This window comes from Chenopodium quinoa, unplaced genomic scaffold (assembly GCF_001683475.1).
Source record: "Chenopodium quinoa cultivar QQ74 unplaced genomic scaffold, ASM168347v1, whole genome shotgun sequence".
Lineage (NCBI taxonomy): Eukaryota > Viridiplantae > Streptophyta > Magnoliopsida > Caryophyllales > Amaranthaceae > Chenopodium > Chenopodium quinoa.
Window position 1 is genome coordinate 1085935 of NW_018744460.1, and position 26843 is coordinate 1112777.

At 30.9% G+C, this 26843-nt stretch overlaps 3 protein-coding genes across 3 annotated transcripts; all 3 read right to left on the bottom strand.

Annotated features, from left to right (window-relative positions):
• Positions 1–2194: 2194 nt before the first annotated feature.
• Positions 2195–3274, bottom strand: LOC110697356 (LOB domain-containing protein 24-like). The gene is made up of 2 exons (XM_021874739.1): positions 3119–3274; positions 2195–2518 (listed from the first exon to the last, which is right to left on the bottom strand). The coding sequence occupies exons 1-2, from the start codon at positions 3272–3274 to the stop codon at positions 2195–2197; spliced, it is 480 nt and encodes a 159-aa protein (XP_021730431.1).
• An 8035-nt stretch (positions 3275–11309) lies between these two features.
• LOC110697357 (putative two-component response regulator ARR21) lies at positions 11310–17765 on the bottom strand. Its single transcript, XM_021874740.1, has 10 exons — positions 17660–17765; positions 16718–16897; positions 15480–15974; positions 15264–15340; positions 14551–14725; positions 13505–14142; positions 13048–13116; positions 12828–12905; positions 12121–12201; positions 11310–11342 (listed from the first exon to the last, which is right to left on the bottom strand). The coding sequence occupies exons 1-10, from the start codon at positions 17763–17765 to the stop codon at positions 11310–11312; spliced, it is 1932 nt and encodes a 643-aa protein (XP_021730432.1).
• A 4196-nt stretch (positions 17766–21961) lies between these two features.
• LOC110697115 (traB domain-containing protein-like) lies at positions 21962–26747 on the bottom strand. Its single transcript, XM_021874457.1, has 7 exons — positions 25985–26747; positions 23586–23698; positions 23377–23465; positions 23222–23296; positions 22977–23084; positions 22703–22798; positions 21962–22513 (listed from the first exon to the last, which is right to left on the bottom strand). Exons 1-7 carry the CDS (start codon positions 26413–26415, stop codon positions 22247–22249), a joined length of 1179 nt encoding a protein of 392 aa, XP_021730149.1. The 5' UTR covers positions 26416–26747; the 3' UTR covers positions 21962–22246.
• Between the last annotated feature and the right edge of the window lie 96 nt (positions 26748–26843).

Sequence of the window (26843 nt, forward strand, 5' to 3'; positions counted from 1 at the left end):
AGTTGAGGAACAAATAAAACATGCTCCAAAAATCAAATTATCTGCCAAAAGGACACGACCTTCCTTCGAGGCGAATGCTTGATCACCATTAGGAAGACCGACGGGACACAGTGAGATAGAACAAACATCCACCAAGCAAGACTAATTACCCGTCACGTGATGAGATGCTCCCGTATCTATAATCCAAGAGGAACATAATGACTCACCTAGCAACAGATCTTGTTGACGATGATTCACCATGTTAAGTAAAGCTCGAACATCCTCGGGTTTATGGTCCTGCAAAGAAACATTAGCATCATTTATGCGAGTTGGCTCCACGATGTAGATACCCCATTGCCCACGACATTAGCCCGAGCAGCCCCAACCGAACCTGCACGACCAGCAGCAGCTGTAGAAGGGCCTGACGATGTGCAAGAAGAAGAAACAACAGCCTCCTTGGCTCCCCCACCATATTTGTCCAGCCACCATTGAGGGTATCCGTGGAGTTCGAAGCAACCACTATTGTCATGGCCTGATTTTCGATAATGAGAGCAGGGAAGTTTAGACTTATCTCAATGCGGTGCACCACCCTTGCCACGGTCAAAGGATAGTGAAAACACATGAGCTTCCTTTGCTTTCTCTTAATTAGCCTTTCCATGAGCAATTCCACGCGACTCCTCTTGGAGGAGGGCTTGATATGCCGGATTAATATCAGTAGGAGGCTCATGTGATAACAGGTTTGTTCGCACAATAGCATATAGATCGTCATCAACACCAATCAAGAATTGATGTAACAATTCTTCCTCTTTATCAGCCGCATACTTTCCAGCGACATTACAAGTACATAGGCCACATTCGCAACCGTGGGCGGCTTGAGTCGCGTGAGGTCATCAAACAAGCCAATTAATTTATTATAATAGTCCTCAACGGACATACCCTTTGTCTACTTACAGTCAGTAATCTTCGACCGAAGTTGCTGCAGTCGGGGGCCATTAGAGACACAGAATCTCTTCTCCAAATAATCCCATAAACGCTTCGCCTCTTCAAAATAAGGAATGGACGCTGCAATTTTCGGGTCCATAGACCGTAACAGCCATGACACAAGCATGGAGTTAACTGTTTCCCAATCAAGCAATTTCTTTTTCTCAAGCGGTTTGGTGATAGTTCCATCCACAAACACAAATTTTCTACGAGATCGTAGAGACAAAGTAATCGCCCTAGACCACGCTAAGTAATTATTACCCTTCAAGACTACGTGAGTAATCAAATTTCCAGGTTAGTTTCCTGCGCCTAGGTAGAACGGAGAAGACAAATCAATTTTCCCGTCATCCACCAGGGTTGATGCTTACACTGTTAGAGAGGAGAAAAAAAATCGATTTTTAGGGTTTGTAGGCTCTAATACCATGTAAGGAATCAATTTCCCTTAAACTTCATTCACAGTTAAGAAAAGGTTTATATTAACACAATAGGCCTATAATTAATAATGGCCAATTAGTATAAACATTAGCTAAATATAAGGCCTAACAACAATTAAACTCTACTCCCACAACTACATTGTCAAGCACTCATTTTTTTTACTAAGTAATGATTTGAATAAGTCAAACCACTAAAAGCTACTGAAAAGCCCTTAAGTTTATATGCTGGTATGTTTGTTAGATCCATTGTTTGATGGAGTAACTTTTTAGGAAGAGAGGGAGAGTAACTTACATGGCCTCTATCTTAGTTATATGTCGATATTTTTTTTTTTTTTAATTTTTTTTTATATGATGTTAATCTTTTCTAAAACATTTTATTTTTTATTTCCAACAACAAAAGCATAAGATAATGAAAACAACCCAATTCAGATAATACGTGCCAAAAATTCCCATTTAGATGATACCTTTACCTTTTATATTAATAACTGCTCGTGCATCACACATGCCAAAGGGTAAAATTCTAGCTAAAAAATGAAATTACGGAAAATATTACTTCCTCTGTTAAATGTTAATTACAACAAAAGAATATTTTATATCTCACATATAATACCCCTTTGTTACGATTAATATTTAACAATAAAGTAAATAAAATAAAGCAAAGGATTGAGGTGTACTGGATCACATTGCATCCAGTGATCTCATGAATTACTACTTAGTTAGAGCATACAATTCAGAATGGGTTATAAGGTTAATCCTGCAATTCAAAAAGCCCATATCACATGGGCCCATGACTGAGTCATCTACATTAATCCAGAGCCCATTGAAGATGGATCCAATGGCAGATGCCCATGAATATTGGGCTGAGTGTAGCAGTTCTCAAAGCTATATGATAAATCTTCTTCACTAGTTTGTGGCCCAGAAATATAGTCTTCTGGAGGCCCATAAACGTTGAGTAGTAATGCAATTTCAGCTTGGGCCTTAACCAGTTGATTTTGGGCCACATTTAATTCTTGTTGTAGTTGGTAAATGAGTTTAACACAACCGTAAACTGGATCTTGAACTCGACAATGTGCTTCATAGTGTAAACAATTTGCTGCATCTTCTCTCAAGTGCACTGGAATCCTCTGCATATTAACATGGAAAAAAAAGTTACATTTATTTTCACTAGGATGAAAATACTTAGGATGCAATGATATCGAATTACCGATAATAAATTGAGACTCTGGAGTATAAATTAATGTTCCAACTATTCATTTTGAAATCAAAGAACTCGATTTATTTTTCTCCATGACTTTATTGTAACATAATTTTACGATTTTTAACCAAAATGGCAAAACCCCGTGTCAATTGCCACAAGTGCTTACAAAAAGCTTACATACATGAGCTAGATTATGCTACTCGTGAATTAGATGAGTGCATCATGCACCAAATTAATTTACTTGCAGTCATAAATTGAACCTTGTTCATGATATCATTGATATGAGATGATTTGGACAATATGGTTGATCAAGAATTTTCACAAAAGGGTACATGTAGAACATGCTACATAATATAATAAAACATACCCGTAAGCCATAATCTTTAGAAATTAGCACGATAATCAAAATATGTTTATTTCTTCTCTAGTAACCAATAAGGATAGTATATACATCCTTCGTCTCTAATGAACAACATTTATAGATGGTGGGGCGAGTAGAATGAAACATAAAGATATGCTATAATACCTGAAGCATTCTGGCAATATTGCTGGCACCATAGATTTTGTGCACATTTTCAAATCTTTTAGGATCATTTGAAGGGAAATAAGGTGAGAAAATACAATCTGATGGACATCTTTTCCTCAAATATTTGCAAGCTGCACAACGAGAATTGCTAGCCATTATATTATACGAAGATTTAACGAAAAATGTGTAAGATTTTATGAATCTATGTGTCGTTCTTTGCGTATAATCTAATAATATATGGAAGATCTTATACGGCCAAAATATTTAGATTGCAAATGACAAAACTTTTAATTTTGTATAGAGACATTAGAGCTTGTTATGGAGGGAAAGGAGTTCCTAACGGCTAAATTTATTCAAAATTTGCGCTATTTTTTGGAAAGTTTTTATAGCCTTAATAGTTTTGGAGCGACAATCATATAGCCGTTACTCAATTATACTAGCTCATTTAGCTTAATGCATTCTTTTTTTAAATTACAAATTTAATTTAATGTATTATATAATATATATATTTAATGGATATCCTTTATATCCTTATGATTATTGTAGGATATTCTAGATATACTAGACTTATTATTCTACAAGGAAACTCTAATTATATCATATATATATATATATATATATATATATATATATATATATATATATATATATATATATATATATATATATATATACTCCCACAACATTTAGTAATAAGAATATCGATCTATTATCTCCCCTACTTTCTCCTATTCCCTTTATTTCACAACACGTTATCAGCATCAAAGCTCTAAATGATTAACAATTCTTTTGATTCCTAAATTAAGTGGATACATATTATACATAATAGCTTTTTGATTAATCGATTGCTCATCATATGTGAAACAAAAGTTATTTGTGTTCAGCAAAATATTAGACTTTGATTGTAGACGATAAGAAGAAATCAGCCCACCTGCAAAGGAGACAAACAAAGGAGAGCAACTTTGCGGGTATCCCTATATTCTTTTCTCCATATTTTATTGAATTTGTCAGATTATTGTCCTACTTAAAATAAACTAACTATAAGGTATTAAACTATTTATTTAATTGATTAATTTATATGCTCCGTTTTTTTTTATTGAACTGAAGTATGAAGTTTTTATTAATATGGGATATAGCTATTGATTTGTTTCAACTAATTTATCTTATTTGAATATCTATAATTTCGGAGAATGAAGTCAGTTGGTGGTTTCATCATCAATCTCCGTCGAATTATGTGATGATATATTGATTTTAAATTAAGAGTTTAATCATGTTATTAAATGTACATTAGACGCTGGCCATGATCTTATATATAACAATTTTTGTTAAGTGCCTTGTTCTCTTTGATGTTGAGTGAGTATTAGGTAGGTGAGATTTTGAGAAAATGGTTGTTAAGCCATGTGATCGATAAAGTACGTTATAAAGTACTCCTAGTGATAAGTACGAAATATTAGAGTTGCATTTGGTTGAATTAACTATTTCATTGGTTTTGGTTGACTTCGAGAATAATCTTAGTTTATCTTGGATAAGTTTGGTTGCTTTTTACTTCGTATTTGGTTTTATATAAGGTTATGCCATTATAAATTATTTATTTCATGATTTTGCGTTGATTTTGAAATTATAAATTCTCTTATAGGAGTTTGTTAATATGTGGCTAATGTGCTAATGACTTATTAAGATGCATGTAATTTACTCGTGCTAATATTTGTTGTGTAAATTGTTAAAAACGTGTTTGTTTATGGGCTCTAAGGCCTCTAACAGTTGATGATTGTTTGTTCTACTTTTGAATAATTCACGTTAAACTTTCTCCTTTGATCTAGAGGCCTAACAAATGATATTCTTGAGCATTGAGTATGTACATGCTAATTTCTTTTATGTGAGTATTCCCATATACTTTGAGTAGTTGCATATGGATGTCTGTTGCTATTAGCCCTTACTTACCACCATCACCATTTACTTCACGAGTATCCTTATTGGCTTGACTTAAAAGGAAATTTAATTAGGATTAATTCTTGTGAACTTGTGAAATATGTTTAATTGCTAGAGTTGTAGCCTTTATTTTTCTTGTTGAAGGTTTACATGAGACCCATTTTTTTTTTCTCTATGCTTGCTGATAGCAAAAGTGAATGGTAACAAGTAAGGTTGTACAAAGTTCAGTTAGTATGTACTCCACATTTGGTAAGAATGGGAAAATAGAAATCATACTTCTTGACTGTTTATAAATGTTCTGTACATGAACTTTTGTTATGTGAGGGTAGCAAGTTATTTCAGTTGTTTATAGTACGTATAATATTTTATTTCCCCACGAAACTAATTGTCATTCCATATATTTATAATAGGAGTCATGTTTATTTCCATGTAACACATACATGTCTCTAATGTGGAGGTATCCAACTATTAATAATTAATTTCTCTTAAGTATTTCACATAAGCTAAGGCATACGAAATTGTGGGTGATGTTGGATTATGTGCTACAAAATTTTATGAATGACCTTGATATCTCAAGTATGGTTTTTCCACTAACATATGACACGTTAATCTTGTGTGCTCATCATGTGGTTGCTCTTGTTTCCTAAGCTTTGTTTTGGCCAGTATAGTTGAGTATATCAACTAAGGTATGTTTTGATTACAGCTTGAACTAATTAATTCCCATTTTGTTATTACCTTCTTGTTCTAAAATATGTATTTTGTCTAATTAATTTATTTGAATTAAGTTAAGTTAATTTATTTAAATTGAAGGTTTCATTTTTGTAAATATTTGTTTAGTAAGGGATAATTGTTTAGTAGACATGATAATACATGAAGCTGGATTATTGGAATGATGTGTATATTAAACATAGAATTCTCAGACATATGAACCTGAAGTTCCTTAAATTTATAATAAGTTAGAAACCTTCTAGAACAATCTAGAAATGTCTAACAGTTTTGAAAGTATGTTGACTAGATTATTCTCCGTTCACAAAATTAATGTGTTCTTATATATGTCATACGACACTTATTAGCTCATTCTCATAAATGAATGAGAAATCTTATGATTATTGAAGAATTAACAAGTATATTTGCATGTTGTTTCTTGATTATATAAATAATTTATGGAAAAGTTCATAAGAGTATCTATTTGAGCAAAGAATAGTGTTATGAGTTCAAGAAATTAAACATGCTATTTTGAGCAAATTACTTGAAAAATGTATTTATTATGTTCATAGTTTACAGAATTTCATGCCCATAGTTTACAAAATTTTCAATATAAAGATTAATATTATTGGGCAAAAGGAACAAAAGTTTTATAAGAATATTTTTCTTTGCTTGATACGTGACATTACCAAAGAATTTATGCCTTACAAGGTGCAAGGGATTTCAAGATTGTTTATTTCATTATCATATGTAATCCTTGCATGAATTATATGATGCATTGATAGTCAGTAGTGCATACATTAGCTTTAATATCAATGTCAATAATTTATTTAATAAAGCGATCACATAATATTACATATTTACAATGACACTGTCCTGAAAATGGATATGAATAAATGTCATTGACTATATATTAGCTGTAAATGCTCCAATTACAATCAATGTCCCAGAAGGACAACATTGGTTACTAATGAAGGAAGTGATAAATCCCATTACATTTCTAGGAAAAATCACTTTTAGTAAAATCCATATGTTCCATGATTATATAAAAGACTCCAGAAAAGTATTAAATGTCCAACAAGATTAACATGTATCAAGATTATAGTAAAATCTCCAGCAGAGTATGAGTAATTATTGGATAAAGTATTAGTTGATTGTCTTGCCAATTGTATAAAGAAACACATGTCAGTATTCTAATATCACATCATAGTCATGCCATGCATAAATAAATTTAAGTGATCATTAGTGTTGGAAAACTGACCAAAGTTCAAATTTAGAGAAGTGACTGGATGTGATGATTAAATTAGGCCATCCGAGTTCAATAATTACCCGTTTTAGAAAATCAATGTTTCATTTGACATGAAAAAAAAAATTAATTATGTGCTGACGCTATCTCATGTTAGATATATGAGATGAATTGAACGGCAAGACATAACATTGAGATTAAGTTATATTTAGATTGTGATTTAATAGTTTACTTTGAAGAAATTTCAAGAGATTATATGCTAGTTTTGAACTATTTTGCATGTGAACAAGTAATAAGTGGCCAGAAGCTCACTAAAACTTATATGTGTAGCAATTTTGAGTAATTAGAAACTTATTATTAAAGTATTTGAAGAATTAGAAGATCATGAATTTACATACAAGTGATTAAAATAGTAAATTAATCTCTTGATTGGGGCTATTTTATATCAGCACATAAAAAATAGTAACAAAAAAACAACTGCACAATTTATGATCCCTATTAACATTGATCTCTAGAAGGGAGCAAAATTTTATTATTCACCAGAAAAGTTAGAAATTTGTTGAATATGATTATCTTGAAAGATTTGTTGCACATAAAATTATATTCTAAGTTAGTGAAGAATTTCCCCATTATATGAGATATTTTACCAACTTAGGGGGAGAAGAATTAAAGTAAGTTGGCAAAATTATAATATTATAATTAATTGATCCCTCTATTGGTACTTTGTAAAGTTACATGCCAACCTTTGTATCAAGATTTTATAATTTGATTTGTATTCAGTTATGACTCATGTTACACAGCGTTGAAGATATATTTTGGTCATATTATGTGTATACATTGAGATAAAATCTTGTCAATTATATTTGAAGCACTACACCTGAAGTGTAGATTGTATGATCGGTTCCAAAATAAAGATATGATATATGGCAAGATAGTGCAGTTACCACTTTTAATAGTGTGATAATATATAAGTACTATAGTGTATAAAATACCCCAAAAGTGGTATAGATATCCGAATAATTACAATAGATGGCCTATGATGTAAGAAAAGTTATGATGGTACCAATGAGAAATGTATTCAGATATCATTATCAAAGTAGCATGCAAATTAAAATTGCATCTTGAGGAATTATATAATACCGGTATATGATGGAACCGATAAATAATATGATATGCAGAAAGAATGGACTTGTGAGTAAGGGATCAAAAATATATGTCCATTTTTTATGTCGACATGAAACTAAAATAATAAATCAAAAATTTATCACGGACTAGTAGTCCAATTAGAAAATGGATTTCTGAAATCCACACTGTACAGTGTTTACATTTTTTTAGTCTTTTATTTATGTGCATGTTTGAGTTTTAGATTTATGAATTACTCATTGTATGTATAGGATGTAGTTTGATGCATTACTCATTACATATATATTTTGTTTAATGTTTTTATCATGAATTCTACATCTCAAATTGCATGCATTAGTTCTATACAACAATTGTGTTATATGTGAATGTTTATGGTATGAAGAGTTTATAATTATGATGAAAGCTTACAAGAAGAAATTTATATTTCGATGGGCTTATAATTGTGATGAAAGTTTATATGATGACAATCCAATAGTATGTTATAAATCATGCATGAAAAGTCCCCAAAGAACTTATATACAACGTATTCAAATATTTAGCCCTTCAAATTCTATATTCTGAAAAATGACAATGTTGATATTGTTATCAAACTCATGAAGTGTATTGGTGACTAAGTTATTGATATATCAACCTAAAGTTTAACCAAATGAGAGTTAATCGATTTTTATATTCATTGGAAAACTCCCGTATAAAGTGCAAAATGTCTAAAGAAGAATAGTAATGAGCTATATTACAGTAAGGATAATCTTCTTATGGTCTAGAAGAACCATGAGTAAAGTATATAATAATACTTATGTTATATTATTACTAATTCATATAAGCTTAGTTAATGATATCAAGATATCACGAGTTGCCATAAATTATTACCAATATTTGAATACCAATAGCTACTTTTACGACCTCTAAAAGTAGGCATAATTTTGATAGTAAGGCAACTTGAAACAAAAATATCATATAAGATAGTGGTAAACACAACATAGGTATTGTTCTCACAAGTATGGATACATGAAGATGCTTTACAGTGAAGATTCAAGTTTGATCAGGGAGGATCAACTATTAAGGAATGTTATTCAGCTACAAGTGTGAAGTTACTAAGCCATTGGATTCATTACATTGGAAGATTTCAAGTTATGCATTCATCAGGGGGAGAAAATACGCGTTGCACTCTTTTTCTCTTAACCATGGTTTTGTCCCACATTGGGTTTTCCGGTAAGGTTTTAAACGAGGTAGCATGTCAAGACGTATTATGAAAGTGTTGTACTCTTTTTCCTTCACTAGGTTTTTATCCCATCGGGTTTTTCCTAGTAAGGTTTTAACGAGGCACACTATTCGATAATGGTCATCCAAGGGGGAGTGTTATATAATATATGTGTTTAGTGGATGTCCATTATACCCTTATGATTATTCTAAGATAATCTAGATATACTAGGCTTATTATTTTACAAGGAAACCCTAATTGTATTATTATTATTATATATATATATATATATTTATTTATTTATTTATTTATGTACTCCTACATCATTCAGTAATAAGAATATCGATCTATTCTCTCCACTATTTTCTCCTATTCCTTTTATTTCACAACATAATGCTTTTATTAAGGATATTTTACACATACAGTCATATACCTGTCATGAGTGTCATCCAATAGTTAATCATAATCGATATAATAAAAGGTTGAAACTTGACATGCATAAATAAAATGGTTTGACCATCATACGTAATTTTATATGCTAATAGTTTTGTCTATGCATGTAAGAGTGCAATATTTGTAAAACATAAAATTAAATTAAGAGAACCAATTTTATAAGGTGCAATGACAATTTTATGATAGTTATGTGATATTATTATGAGTTTTAATTTGGTGTGGAAGTCTAACGAGCCAAGTGATAAACGACATTGTTATGACAATATATGTACATCCTATGACGGATTTTATTATTTTTTATTTTTAAAGGTAAAATATAGGGTAATTAGAAATGTCTTCTCGCAAGACCTGCTTGATGGCTAAATAATCAACGGAGAAATGATATATTTTAATTCAATATATGATCTCAACTCATACACTAATGAGTTTTATCTCTTCTTTTCTATTCAATCCTATGTGATTTCTACTTCATTAGTTCAGAGCCATCTACTTATCATGGTTTCTTCAAAAAAAAACAAAAATCTACTTATCATGGTATCAAAATCAGCAAAATGCAAAGTAGGATTATCAGATCAACTTATCCCTATAATCAACGTTGTATAAAAAGATCATAATAACTTTTCTCATTCAACTAAAAAACAATAACATTATACTAACCATGACAAATTGACAATTGCGAATTACCAAAAAGATTTTAGGCCATCCTTATTACCTACTCTGTACTACTATATAAAATTACTTAAAAAAGACATATTTTACCGTAATTTAGAAATTCTTAATTTAAAAAAAACTCACAAAATTGTGTATACGACATATGAAGGACCAATTTCAAACATTTTCTAAATTTAAATTCCCAACCCGTAAACATGGAAAAAAAAATTTAGACATCCAAAGTGAAATTACAAACCCAAAAGATTTGTTTTTTTTTGCAAAAATTACTGTTTAGTTTTTCTCAATCATAGGATATAATAATAATATTCTACAATTTATAGTTAGAAAATTTCAAAGACATGGAATGTCAAGATTTAAATTTTATGCTAACAACAATTTTAATTCATATGCATGATCAATGCTACATCTTTGTCTATGTACTTGTACCTCGTAAGTACATAAGTAAAAACATAATATTGGTTATACCTTGTAAGATACAACTGATTGTCGAAAATCCTCAACTCCATGTTAATCACAGGCAGTAGTTGAGCTCCATATATAAATATTTATATACTCATGCAATAATAATATAATATGCATGTAACAAACAATATAATGACCATAAAACATGCAGAGAATCATGGAGACAAAGATTGAGCAACATATACATGCATAACTTCAAAGCAGTTTATCCACAATCCCAATGTAACAAAACATTATTAAAAGAGTCAAGTAAAAGAAAGTCATTGGCTCTAGCTTTTATTGGTTGAGTTTTATGTAAATTGATCGAAAACTAAACTTTGTGTTGTTATCCTTCAAAGCAGTCATCGATCACTTCCCGCCACGGCAGCACTAAATTTAATGCTTCACTTAGGCCCCATGAAATCAGCCCCACCATCCTGCCAAAGTAGTGCAACAAAATACATTGTATAAGTTTACTGTTATGATTCAAGGGAGCCGAAAAGAACAATGATAATGTAGATGGGTTTCGAGTTATGACTTAATTATTCTTGTATATACTAAAAATATTGTACCATAGTCTATTAAATTATCAATTAGAGTAGTATGTTTAACATGTTAATATGAATTTTAACATAATTTCGGACTTCCTGTATGTACTAGCCTTAATAGTTCCAACTCAAATGTCTAAAGATGGATTGGAGTGCATCGATTGATCGAGATATATTTTCATGCATGCATAATATACTAGAAAAAGGCCACGCAAATTGTACGTATATATGATATGTATTGCTTATATGTTTCTAATTAAGGTTTCAGTTCTTACTGTTAACTTTAATTAGACTATAATAATTTCTTAACTACTCCATCATATAATAATAGTAAAATTATGAATGGATGGTTATTTAGATTGAATCTAGCAACAAGTGTTTTTAATAAATTATTGTCAAAATTAGACCTTAAAATGGTGATTGGTGAAAACAACACTTATTTTAGAAACAGAGGAAATACATTTTATTTTTATATATGCTTTCAACTGCGCAATATTTTATTACCTATTTTAAAAACATATAAGTAAATTACATGTATTTGAATATGTAGAAAATAAACCAATATAAGGATTGAGCTAGTGAAGTTATACTTTTCAAGTATCAAGTAATATTCCTATATACTAATATTGACCATTGTAATTTCAAGCAAGAATATCAATTAACTTGCCTGCTGATTGAGGAATTCTGGTCCACTCTCTTGAGCAAAATAGTTTTCGAAAGAGATGTCATCATTGCTAGTAGGAATTCCCTGCATGATATTAGTGCACATTATTATTGCATTGCATATATTAGATTATTAATACTCCCGTGAATCTTTACATAATTTCTCATACAATAATAATTATACTGAAGAGCTCCAACTCAATTGTCTAAAGATGGAGAGCATCAATTGAGAGATTTATGCGTAAGATAAAATAAAAATGCCACACAAAATGATGTATCCACTATGTTTTTATCTCATTGGTTTCAATTCTTAATGTCGACTTTTATTAGTCTAATTTCTTAACTACTCCATATAATGATGGTACGAATTATGAATAGATGCAGGGGAAGGTTATTATTTAGCATTGAATCTAGCAATACTTTTTAAAATAAATATATAAATTATTGTCGAAATTAGACTTCAAAAGGTGAAAACAACACTTAATTTAAAAACAGAGGAAATACATATGCTTGCAATTGCGCAATATTTTATTACCTATTTTTGGAACATATAAGTTATATATTACTTGTATTTGAATATGTAGGAAACCAAATATTAGGGTTGAGCTAATGAAGCTAGTTGTGCTTTTCAAGTAACAAGTAATTCATATATACTAGTAATAACAATAATAATTTCAATATTATCAAGCAAGAATATATCAATTAACTTGCCTGCTGATTGATGAATTCTTGTCCACCCTCTTGAGCAAAATAGTTTTCGAAAGAGATGTCATCATTGCCAGTAATTCCCTGCATGAAATTAGTCTTAGAACATCGTTGCATTACATATATATACTAGGGAAACATTGTAATAAAAATGAATGAAATTAACTAAATTCACATATAATTAACTTCACTATTACTATTTGAGGGGTGTTAAAAATTAACTTGCCTGATCATGTCTTTGAGCATTGCCTTGCACATCAACAGGTCCAAATCCGGAATCAATGCCAAAATTGTCCTGCAAATATTCAGAAATTATGCTTGCTCAATAATATTGTTGTGAGTTTTGAGTTTCAAATTCATTCCTCTTATCAGAAATTTACCATGAAAAGCAATTTCTATATATTTTCGATTACAAATTTCTGAAACATACTATTATGATCAAAATGAATAAGTTCATTATGCAAGTAATCATTTATGTCATACAGAGTAAATAGCTTATGACTCACAACCAACCATTTAATTTTGATAGTAATTCCAAACAAGTCCTTAATTAACCACAGTTATTAACTAAACTAGCCGCACAATAATATGTAACATTATTATACCGTAAAATCAAAGAAAAACATAAAAATGGGGGCAATAATTAAACTATAAAAGCAAGGTTAGTTGATTAGATATATTACCTGATCAATTGGAAGCTCAATACCAAGTTCCATTAATTCATCGCCTTGCATGTTTGGCATTTCTTGTGACATTCCAAAGGGATTTGCTTGAGGAGTTGCAATTTGATCAACATTAGGTGTGTACAAATTCCGACCATCGATATCAGAGAAAAGATCAAGAAGAGGTGTATTAGTATTATGAACTGAATTATCAGCCAAATTCATTTCATAATTGACCTCTTGAGCATTATTAGCATTCTCGGTATGATTGGTACCATGTATGCCATTAGCCAAGTTAGCATTAGCAACATTATCACCAAGAACTATTGGTGTGTTGTTAATAGGGCTAATCAGCTCCCCATCAGTACTTAATCGAAGCCCGACATAGTTATTATTGTTGGTTGGAGGAAACTGGTTGCTTAAAACCCTGCCGTCTATAGGACTTAGTCCTTGCTGATCAAAGCTAAACCTAGGAGAAACTTGTTTATGCATACGTTGAAGCTTTTGCAATTTGTTAAGTAGTTTGATTTTTCGATTTAGGCTTCGAGCTGCCTCACTAGGATCACTAGGAAAACCGCCCCTTGCTTGTTTCCTTGGAGCATTAACCCCTTGGGTGCTACTTTCCCCTACTTCAAAATTAGTAGGATCATTTGTTACACCTGTGAAAATAATTTTACAATTCATTAGCATCCTTGATCGATTATATTAAAACTTAAGAAAGTATTTTCAATTTTTCAATTTTGACAATTTATAAAATTTAATTGGCAAGTACATACATGTATAATTTATATTAATCAATTTTGAAATTTTCTAAACCAAAAAAGTTGAAACTTGCATTTGGTAGTAACATCCAACAATTATGCATTTTGGAACAATTATGCCCTAATGTATTAGTTAAGTACCCTGTACACTAGCTAGAATTTCAGATCCAATTGTTTATTAGTTATGGAGTTTTAATTACTTATATTACTATTATTAATATTAACAATACTATTACAAATTAAAAATCAAAAATACCTCCAAGTATAATCAATTTTAAATTGATAGAATAGTGTTTAATTAATTACCTAGAGTACGCTCTGCTAGAAGGCCTTGATACTGTTCTTGAATGCTGCCTGTAAGAAAGGTGATTTCATTCAACACAAAGCTTGATCTAAATGGCCTCTCATTCCAATTATTGGGAACGCCATCTTCATTGGCAGTTGTAGCATCTGATACCCGCTTCAAAAATATGCAATATTTCTATAAAACAAAAAAAAAATTATTTATATATTACCATATTCAGAAGAAAAGCAACACTTCCTTTTTTGAGAATTGAATAAGTTATAGTAATCATATATTAAGGACAATAAACCATGTAAATAAAATTAAATATTTTAAAATAACATAATGAAATAATTTTTTATACTGAGTAATATTATCGTGATATTATAAATCACTTTCTGCTCCTTTTCATATAATTAGAAACAAATAACCATAGAACAAATCTATTTGATAACAAAATCAGATCATAATTACGTGCAAGACACGTATGGTGTATCTTAATCATCGTGTGCATGTGCATGCATGGACACTGTTCTATTGAAGAACTAAGATTATTTACACACAAAATAATACTAGTAGCTAACAAATTATACAAGTATATATGGATGAAAATATCCTTGATAATAATCTTCAATTATTCTAGTGTATGATAATTAACCATATTGTAAAAAAATATAAAATAATCTTCAATTATTCTCGCGTATGATAATTAACCATGATGTAAAAAATAACTCACCTGCAAATGGCTTGCAATATTTTCTCTCTTTAGTCCTGGAACATTCATGTACTCCAACATTCTCTTGGGCACAGCTTCTATAAATTGAAAATTAAAAAAAAAAAAACCAAATGTTAATTCAAAGATTATATATTATATATTTCATATCCAAATCATGATATCAGATTTCTAGGAAAAATCAAATAAATCAAAATAAAATAAAATTGTGCAACTTACTGTCTACACCAAGGTTATTGACAGCCTCTAAAAATTGGCTATGAAGTGAGGTAGTCCAAACCAGCTTCGGCTTTTTGTTAGCTGATTTATTCTTCACACCCGTATTACTACGCCTTTTATTATTAGCATTGTTAGTGTAGACTAATGGTGTAGTAATTTCCTTGTTTCGGCCATTAGTAATAATTGGCGCGTAGTTTTGCACAATGTCATTGTTGTTAGTGTTGTTGTTGTTGTTGTTAATATTGTTGTTGACGCCATGCATCATTTCTTGTTGCTCAAGGATTCTCATCAAAGTATCGGGATCACTTGTTATGACACGAGACATGTCGATTGAAGTAATCGGGTTACCACTGCTATTAATTATACCCTTTGTTGGAATAGCAAATTGCCATATTTTTGAAAGATTGTGTGGAGAAATAGGCTTCACAAAGTAGAATAGAGCTCCACCTTGTAAACCTTGTAGGATGATGTCTCTGTTCTGGTCAGCAGACATTACTGCACAAATAATTTATCAAAAATGTTTAATTTGATTAGTTAATTAGACAACTAGAAATATATTTTTTTTCAAACAAAATAAAATTAAGACAAAATACCACCCTTTTATTGTCTAATAATCTATTTAACCTACAATAATTTGGAGTGATAATTGAAAAGGAATTGAATAGATTATAATAATTATTCCATGTAATTTTATTAATTGAACATATTAGGTACAAATGTAACATATGAATTTCAATGGCAATCCTTCAACAAAGATAAAATATATAAATACAACAAAAATAAAATAAATAAGAAATTCATGACCAAGTGATGTCATGGAACACATGAATTAGGCTATGTTGGATCCTTTTTATTAAAAATAAAAATAAACTTATCGGAACTTATTTTAATTTTCTTAAAAATTAACTGGTAATTCCGTAACTTATCCAAATTTTGTGTTTTTGAAACTTTTAGCTGAAAGAAAAACTAAGGTGGCGGCTTTAGTCTCCTTCTATAAAAAAAAATCACGTCGACAATTGATAAGGTTTTATAAAAGAAAAATTCTCATAAAAAAAAGAAAGAAAATTAAAAATATTGGGGAATTAAGAAAATCATAATGAGGGTTTTGTAAAAACACGTACTCCTTCCATTGGATTTCAAAAAAAAAAAGAAATCCTTCCGGTGTCTTTCAAAAGATTTCAACAAGAAAAACAAATAGAAACAGCGAAAATAAATTAATTAAAATTAATTAAGAAGTATAAAATACGGAGTATTATACTTACAAACAAGAGGAAGCTTGTACTCTTCTTCGACATGTTTAAGGAGCTCGATTCCACTCATATCTGGCATGTGCACATCCGACAAAGTCAAATCAAACGTTTTATCTTTCCTCCTCCTTAGTACTTCCAGTGCGTCTAATGGGTTGGTCACAGCAATGACTGTAGAATTAATGAAATTCAAACATTTCAGTATAAATTCATTGTATATACGTAGTATTATCAAAGAGTTTACTAAAAAGAATCAAATTAAAACTACATAAATAAAATTAACATAACTTGTTTCTTTTCAATTATGGTTTTTTTTTTTTTTTTTTTTGAAAAAATTTCAATTATGGTTTTGGGTGTTAACATATACAAGATAGTTGACTTGCATGTATTTCATGCAATTGACAAATTATAAAAAATAATTATAAAAAAAAAGTGTTACACTTGTACTTAAAACAAATTAAGACCCGTGAAAGGGGGAAAATGAATTAGTTTTAGTACGGAGTATCAAACTACCTCATTAAAAACAAATCACCTCATTCTATAAAGAATTCTGCTTGTAAAATTAGACATATAGGATTGAAAATAAATTAGAGAAAATTTTATGTCAAAAATAATTTTCTTGTAGAATCAAAATCTCAAAAATTTATGTCAACCAAAAATAAAAAAGTTTTTTTTTTTATGAATTTTAATTCAAGATTAAAAATACTATCAAAGTCGTTGTAGACACACATTTGAGTCTCCATACATCTTGAAAACTTTGAAAATAAAGAAGACTTTCATTTCCACCCCTTTTTTACGAAAAAAAAAATCTACAAGTTATTTCAGAAAAATAAGATAGATTTAAGAAATCACTTGCAAATAAATTACAAAAAAATTTACATTAAAACAATCTAAAACATGTATTCTAGATGAATAGCAAAGATGAATCGCTACCATGATGATTCATTTTTGTAAGAGCTCCTGCAAGAACTGAAAGACAAATTGCATCATCATCAATAATAAGGATGCTAATTCCAGGGTTATTGCTTGTCTTTTCCATATTAACTCTCACTAATCTCAATTTATGAAAAACTCTCCTTTTGCTTGAAACTGCCCTAAACACAACAAAAAAGAATTATGAAAATGTAACAAAGCTATTGGGTGATGACTTAAATGTAAGAAACAAATGCTCACTCTACTTCTTTGTGGACCTCTACAAATGTTTTCACCTCATGTATATATACATCATATTTGGGTTGATTACATTATTATCTTCCTTTTACCCAATAAATGCAAATCAGTTTTAAATAAAAAAGATAATGTGAATGATAAACGGTAAATTATACCGTTATGACGCCATTTGCCCACAGATAATTGGTTTATTTAATAAAAACTGTTGATTAGTAAATGAGCATTGTGTGCACGTGTTGCCATATGAATAGACTAAGAAAACTCTACTTATTATGAAGATCAATGTTTTTTGCACTTGATATTAAATTATTGGGAAGATTGTGTAAGATTTAGTTCCATAATCTAGAAAGGTGACCATAGCCTTATCCGATTTATTTCATTCAATTATATCCTTGATTTTGTTTTTAATATAGGAATATATCTACATAGCCTTAATCCTTAACACAAACATTGATTTTTAATTTTATTACACTATTTATCAATTGTAGAGTTATAATATGAGTTTTATTGTGAACATGTTATTGCGCAAATTTAGCCATGTTAACTTTTGAGTTGATGTTTTTTTTATCCGCTTTTGAGGGCATAGAGTGTTCAATCTAAGAAATCTGGATTATACGCTATTTGTTTAAAAGATAAGAGGGATAAAAGAGACACACTCTACTAATAATAATAATGTTGATTACGTATCGAATCATTTTTGTGGGAAAAAATTATACATAAAATAATACGGATAATGAATCATGATTTGAAAATACCGTATCTAGATTATTGATCTGATATAGCTTAAAAATATCATATCGAATCAATTAGATGTAATATTATTATATGTTTACATTCGATCTGATTCAATAAACTTGGAGTTTAAATTAAAGTCCAAATTACTGACATTAGAGAGAGTTATTTCAACTTTCAAGATCAATTTAACTATAAAAAAGTGTAATAACAACCCTTATGATTTAATCAAACAAATTAATTAAAATTAACATTTTAGAATTTGTAGGAAAATTATGTATGTTAGAAAATGAATCTAAAAAGTAGTTTGTTTATTTAATATATGTGCTGATGTGCATTTTAACAATAATTTAAACTCTTTAATGATTTTTACGGTTTGTTACTCTTTGTGACTAGATATAGATTATTTATACGAAATATTATTTAAATTGTGCATATTTTGCCATATGTATATGTATAACAAAGTCTAAAGTAATTACTTGGGAGTATTTTCTAAGAGTGGTATGTTATTTCAATTCCGTGGGTTTGAAAGCGGTGTCAACCCAATAGAACTCCTTACTAAACTCTAATTCAACTCAGTGAACTCACCATCTTTGTTTTTTGGTTGTGTTTGTTGAGTATTTATAGCAAAGAAAAAAAGTTGTTTTTTTTAGGGAAAGTAAAGAAAAAAGTTGTTTTTTTTAGGAGAGAAGAAAAAATAAAGGTGGTTGACATTTTTAAAAAAATAGAGTAAAGAAAAAGTTTTTTTTTTTTGGGAGAGAAAAGGAAAAAGGTGTTCGACATAACTTTAAACAAAAATAAATAAGTATGTCAAAGACTAATTTGCATTTCGTTATGTAACTTGTCATTTAATTCATAAATGTAATATGCCCAAATTACAAACAATTAGTGGAAAATAAATATTTTTAAAAAAGTAAGAAGAATAAAAAAAAATATGTTTGAAACATGCATGCATGATGTTATATATATATATATATATATATGACTTTAGGTGGATGCTAAATTTCTTTAGCTTGTTGCTTCAAAAAAACATAAATTTAACTAGCTTGTTAGTTCGAATTTTAGAGGATAGTACCAAAAATTTGAGATCGAATTATGTTTATATATATCATTTCAACTATTACAAATATTTTTAATTTCACCATTTGTCTATTTTAAAGTTTTAAATTAATTCTCGTCAAAAAAAAATGTTTTAAATTAATTGCTCAATTTCCATTTTTGATTTTCTTCTTTTAGACACGCCAATTTATACTCATTCTACTGTCTTAGTCATGTAATTTATTTATTTTTGGTGGTAGTAATCATTTAATATTAACAATAGTTACTCCACTTTTTTTCTTATCACGTGAGTATTTTGGTGCAAATCAGCAGCTGCATATAAAAAATAAAAATTTCTATTGAAATAGTAAAAGTTGTATTCTTTTCAACTTATTTTTATTTATTTCAGGAATAATTAGTTCATAATCCATATAAGATTAGTTGGTAAAAAATATGTTCAAATAAATCCACTTTTTCTCTCTTGTTTGTTTCTTATCATGTGAGTATTTGCAAATTACCACCTTTTACATTTTTTATTAAATTAATCTAGTACTGGTTATCAACTGGCGTATTAAAAAATATATATAAAAATAAAGTATATAGGTTGAATCATATATATGGTGGAGTAATAAATGGTTAAATTAAATTAAAGAGATTCTTCTTTTGTTATTGAAATAATAAAAGTTAGTTGTTTTCAAATTATTTTTAATTTCAAGAAGAATAAGTTCATACTTTGTATTAGACAATTTCATGATAAATAAATTAGTTCCGAAAAAATTAATAAGGACAACAAGAATACGTTATATTAAGGTCTATGTTTAGATTAGTTCAAATAAGTTTTAGTAAATTAAATACAAAATAACTTGATTATTTTATTTAGAAATAAAATTAAGTTAAGAAAAAAAAAATAGTTTAATAGCATGCATGTATTTTGTAAAACATTCTAATGGATGTTAAATTTCTAGTTATTTTTTGCTTTGCGTTTTAGAGATTGAATAATAACCAAAAATCTGAGATCGAGTCACGTCTATATCATTTGCATTTCTCCATTTATTTCCATCCAATTGCTCCATTTTTTTCATATTAATTGCTCAATTTCCATTTTAGGTTTTCTTTCACACACATCAAATATTCATTCTGATGAGGAAGCATTCAAGGTTTCCGTTTTTGGTCCGTTTCTTTAATGTTTCTTAGATTAGATTTTGGCTTACAAGTTTTTACCTTTCACTTGAAAGGGTTTTTCTTGTTTTAAGCGTTAGGATTTCTATTTTGATTAGGAATTGTTTTGGTCTAGTGAGTTCCTATTTGAATTAGGACTTTTTTTTTAGCAAAGTAAGTTCCTAAGTGGATTAGGACTTGACTTTGGTTTTTAGGCGTGTCTAGGAGTTTTAGGAGGATTGAATAACCTAATCTAAGTTGAATTAAACTTAGTTAGTTTAGTCATATCCGAATTAGGAACTTCGGGATCAAGTTTAGGTTTTCTTAGGTTTTCTAGGTCAAATGGGATTCTAATTCAATTAGGATTAGTCTTCTAATTTGATTAGGTTTAGGATTAGTTTTGAGTCTATAAATAAAGATTGTAAACTTCGAATTATACAAGTTTTGTTTTGTTGATTAAAGCTTTATTGCTTGTTAATTTAGAACGTTTCTTTCCAAGTTTTCTTTGTGTTTGACGAGTGAAGTTAAACATAAAAACCCTTAGATTAGGCGAGTGAAACCTGATTTAAAAGAGGTTAGATTAATTAGTGAGTGAAGCCAATTCAAACTATCCTCAAAAACCCCTAAATCACGAGTTTAAGGTGAGTGAAGCCTTGAAATCAGATTTAGAACCCTTAGGCTAAAACAAACGAGTGAAGCTTGTTTAAACCTAAGACTAAACGAATCAAGAAACGCATCACATTCTACCCGGACATTTAATATTAACGATTATCCGTTATCGCTCCATTTTTCTCTCTCCTTTTGTTCTTATTTAGTGAATATTTAGTACGTATGTTCCACATATACCGTTTCTTAAATCTTGTGTAGTTGTGGATAATAGAAGGTACTCCGTATATATAATATAAGTTGAATCATATGTTGGAGTAATTTTCTTCAATCAACTAATTTAGTGGCAATACGGGTGCTCATTTAGTGGCAAGGTGGAATACCCATGGTAGTTCGGAGTTAATTTGTAGGAACTCGTTTCCCTAAAGTCTTATGACATTGGTGGAGCATGATTTGCAATAATAAGCTTGCCTAATCGTGTTCCTAAAAAAAGGAACAAAAAAATATATATATATATATAACTACTCATAATAATTACCAAATTCCATAGAATAAATGTTTTGACATTCGTGAGGTATTGTGAGTGTTTCAACAAGCTCATATTGAAAATCATGGCCCATCCAATGAGTAGAGTCTATGATTATGAATTTATGAGAGGAATACCTCTTTAAGCTATACAAAATGACCCATATATATGTGGACAACATAGGGTTCGACAATAAGAGAACACGAGTTACAACCAAATTATATACTCGTACTATACAATTACAATGGGTACTCCCAATAATTGGAAGTAAAACTGCAGAATCAGCCTACTCAGAAACCAGACTTCAGTTGCTCATATAATGCCCACAAAAGAACACCAATCAATGTATCCCTTGCCAAATCTTTAAAAATTTTATTGATCCAAGCATTAGGAACATTAGCACCAGATCTATTCCCAGCTAAGTCGCGAAAACGTAGATCTCCCAGGTCTGAAATCAGCGCGTATATCACTCCATTCAAGTGGCCCTTCCCTATCACTCCCACCACTCTCTTACAGTTAGTTACGGCTTTACTCCGTTTTAGAGACCATGCTAGGTACTGCAAATGTGAACTTTCGAGTTAATATATAAAGAGAGAAAAAGAACTTTGAATAATCAGTATATCTCAGTTCTTTGAATTGATCATAATATTAAGCTATTCATTGCACAATAATACAATTCAGTTCACAATCAGATTATAAGATGCACTCTTGTGAGTAAAGTAACTTAAGAGAAATGAGACCATTACCGTGTCACGTTCAAGTATAAGCGGCTGTACAAGGGAAGGGTAAGCAGAGCTAAGTTTCTCATAAAGCTGGTAAGGGTTGTCATCAGTACCAGATTCCTGTAACCAATCACAACTGGAAAATTAAGCGAGAAACTTGAGGTCTATAGTCATAAGAGAGTACAGTATGAAGGGAATGGCCATATAATCCTGATGCTTGAATGTTGTTTGTTAAGGGTCATTCTACAAAATTTAAAATAATATCTAGCCCACATTAAAACAATCAAGCAGCGAGGACCTTCACATTGGCTGTGGAAGTCTCGGATGAAGATGTGATTCCACGGATAACTGAGCTCACTAAGCTTAATTTTTCGGCCCATTTCAGTGAATTCCACGCCCTCTCAAGCTGCAATAAGATAAGGACTTCAGATATACACATGACAAACAGAACATAATCCCAAAAAGAGCCTAATAGTGCCTCAGCAATTAAAACTGTCAAAACCAAGATGTGCAGTTACAGGTTAGAAATTTCATAAGACTTACAGTAATTTCAATGGGCCGATCCCCCAACACTATCTGTGCACCAATTTCTTCAGACACCATCCGAGCAGCACGAAACTGCAAACAATATATTTTATCTCAGTCAATCAGATGACTTCCAGGATCTAAATTAAAGTTAACCTTTGCAAGTTGGCTACCTCATCTCCAAAAGGCCTGTCAACATCTGAAGAAAGTTTAGATGAAAAGATGGCCAACAATAGCCTTAATGCCAAAGCAGTTTGTCCCCCTATCATAAGAAGTTAGAAAAAAACACTGATCAGCCACACAGGCCCACAACGCCACCAAGTTCAAATGAGGAACACTTCACATATACGTAGATAAGATTAAGATGTAAAACCAGGCTTACCCAAGTTTATGCTACGGCCAACAGCACCAAAAAATCCAGCACCACTTAAGGAAAACATATTGGACTTCAGTTCCGCTTTTGGCTGATTGCTGCTGGAGTACATAATCCCAGCTCTGAAGATGAAAGTCTGTAATAATTAAGGTTAAGCCATGGAATGAAGATTATACAGCGCACATATATTCATATATATTACAAGTGAATACTTTTAAAAAGATAACACCTAATTCTCAGGAGCCAAGATCATTTATTTCTATACTGTATAATACTCCAACTTGGCATTTTTGGTGCCACACCCATGTCAATATGATACGACAAGGATAAGGGTATCGACTCCATAGCCAACACTTGGCCTTACAATATAAAAATTAATTAAGCACCATAAACCACAAGCACGATGAGAGAGGCAGAGGGCAAAGAAGATTGGCTTATGAGAAAGTGATAGACCTACATCAAATTAAACTGCCATTACAGCAACAAGAGGTCCTTCATTTAAGTGGTTTGTAATGCATGAAATTAAAAGGCTTTAAAGTGATGTATTAATATCAAACCAAATTATATATAGGGTTCGGAGCCCCTAATTCCCTAATAAAATCAATTTCATATTTTATTTTATTAATTTATTTAGAATGTCTTAATTCTCAGAATAATGTCCAAATTCTGGACAGTGTCTCCGTGTCGCAGTGTCCAGGAATTTGAGCCTTGACAAGAATCTAGAAATTAGGAAAGAGCTTAAAATATATAAAATGCTACACGTTCCTTCTTGGAGCACAACCTCTGAGGTCAATTAAGACAATAGTTGTCATGTACTCCGGTGAGCCTTTATCAAAATTTCTGCATCATTCAGGACAGTGTCACTCAAAGAATAAGGTGCAACTCCAAAACAACCTGTCATCATCGCTGATACAGGTTCTGTTGGTGCAATGTGACGCCTATATCTGAATATTCAAGCTACTTGAATTCTGCTCCAATCATGTCGCAGGACTACCATGCTTTATGGAATCATAGAAAGAAGCATCGATCATAGCAAAAATGTATTCGCATGTCTTACTTGTCCAAAGAAAAATTCACGAAATTGCCTTTTGCCATTTTCCTACATCTGATTTTATGTTTGATCTCGTTTACATGGGATGTCTGAGGTGACTATAGAGTGGAATCTAGGGGTAACTAAAGATCCTCCTAAGTGAGTGTTAACAAATATTAGTATTGCAACTCTAGTGTACTTAGCTACTACGAGTAATATACAGCTCTCAAGCATTACAATACACCCTTTAAAAATCTTCTTTATAACTTTGCTGAAACACATTTTGGTAGATTAGCATATACTAGGGTTCAAAAAGCCAAATACGGAGTAATGCCCTTGAACTTCACATAACTCCGGTGTAGACAAGAGAGCACACAAACACCACTTACGAATTACGATACACTACCTCCGTTTCACATTAATTGCAACAATTAGGAATTTTCTAGTTTCTACATACTCACCACTTTATGTCAAATCGTCGCAAATAATATAAAACGGATTATAAATTTTTGTAAAACAAGCCGGACTCCCTCTCTTTTTTCGAAATATGAAGCCTCTATACTAAAAAATTCAATGAACAACCTCATATGTTAATTTGACAACAGACAAGCTTATGTTACTAATAGATTTATCACATATTTTTCTAGGATACCCTTGAATTCGAAAAAGGCTCCGAACTTCGATCTTTCAATCAAACAGGAATTTTTCTATGAACATATTCACACAAATGAGTTATCATCACATACAGCTCCTACACCTCAATCTCATAATTAAGCTTCGTCAATGCTAAGTTTTATTAATTATTATGCTACCCTAGACACATATCCAAATTATCTATGATTAAGGCTAATTCAGCTTGTAATTATTCAAATTTCACCCTTTTTGTTTCAATTGATTTTCAGATTTTTGTTCACTCCTTACAGGATCTAACTCATATAATTAACTCCACCATCCACAGTTCCACACATACAATAAAAAAGAAAAAATTGATATTAATAAAAAAAATTATTCCAATATTACCAGAATTATCATGTTGTAAATCCTGCTAATTCTGGATTTTACTTTTTAAACTTGAAATCAATACATTCATATGATAAATTTCTAACTTCCATAACAAACCTTAATTAGAAATTCATAATAACACACACAAAAATTAGCCATGGATGTCAATCAGCTTAGCTAGTACGGAGTAGGTAAAATAATACAACCGAGGACTGAAAATCAAATCACGTCGATATCACCCCGAGCCCAAAAAACAATTTCTTGTAACAAAATGTTAGAATCTCAAACTACTTCCATTCAACATCTAACTAAAATTCAAAAAAAAGTAAAATCATCGAAACTTTCAAGTCTTATAACCAAAAGCTAGAAGACTTGCCTGCTACGACAAAGCTCAACGACGACATTATCGGGCCGAATAGCCCGAACAACCCGCTCAACATCCAAAGACGAGCCCTCATCAATGTGACTAGTACCCACCAACCAAATCTCATCGGGCTCAACAAACTCAGCCCGCCAAGATGGTACAGGCCCAAACTGATTCTTCTGGACCAAAACCAAACTCCCCATATCAACCAAATCCAATAGCTCCGGGTGGGCCCCCGAAATAACGGCCCGAGAATCTGAAAATATTTGTGATGATCGGAAATCGAACTCGGGTGGTGGAGGCTTAATCGAAGCTTTACCGCTAAAATGGGCCTTGAATTTGGGCTTGGGCTTGGGCCTAAGAGGAGAGTGAAAATTAAGAAGTTTCGAAGTTTGTAAGAATAGCAACGACGGTGACGGCGGCGATGACGGCGGAGTTGCCATGGATGAATAACAGCTTAACAAGCGGTTTTTGCATTTATTTATTTATTTTTCTTTTCTTTGTTTTTAAAAGTTTTGGTGTTTGGGTTTTTAAAGTGGATGGATAGTGTGAGATTCGTGAGTGATATGGGTTGACACTTGACATGAAGATAATAGGTAATATGAGTGAGGCCCACTAACGTGTGAACATGTGGTTGAAACTCGCTTGAAATGTGGGGCTCAAAAGTGAAGTTTTATTTGTGGATGAAAATGCTCTATTAGTCTCACTGGTAGCGAATATACTTGCTACATTATGAATGATTGATAAATGAACCCTTGATTTTCAGCCAAGTAAAATAAATAGTATAGCCAAGTATTAGCCTACTTGTGTATCCTTGGTGGTTTTGTTATATTGATAACTTATGAGATAAGTTATGACAAACTAATTATGC

Coding starts and splice junctions, on each gene's coding strand:
- LOC110697356 (XM_021874739.1), bottom strand. CDS start 3,274: ATGGCTAGCAATTCTCGTTGTGCAGCTTGCAAATATTTGAGGAAAAGA. Junction 2,519..3,118: donor ATATTGCCAGAATGCTTCAG/GTATTATAGCAT, acceptor GTTAATATGCAG/AGGATTCCAGTGCACTTGAG.
- LOC110697115 (XM_021874457.1), bottom strand. CDS start 26,415: ATGGCAACTCCGCCGTCATCGCCGCCGTCACCGTCGTTGCTATTCTTA. Junction 23,297..23,376: donor ACAGGCCTTTTGGAGATGAG/GTAGCCAACTTG, acceptor TATTGTTTGCAG/TTTCGTGCTGCTCGGATGGT. Junction 22,514..22,702: donor TTATACTTGAACGTGACACG/GTAATGGTCTCA, acceptor TCACATTTGCAG/TACCTAGCATGGTCTCTAAA.
- LOC110697357 (XM_021874740.1), bottom strand. CDS start 17,765: ATGGAAAAGACAAGCAATAACCCTGGAATTAGCATCCTTATTATTGAT. Junction 16,898..17,659: donor TACAAAAATGAATCATCATG/GTAGCGATTCAT, acceptor TTAATTCTACAG/TCATTGCTGTGACCAACCCA. Junction 12,906..13,047: donor ATGCTCAAAGACATGATCAG/GCAAGTTAATTT, acceptor AATTTCATGCAG/GGAATTACTGGCAATGATGA.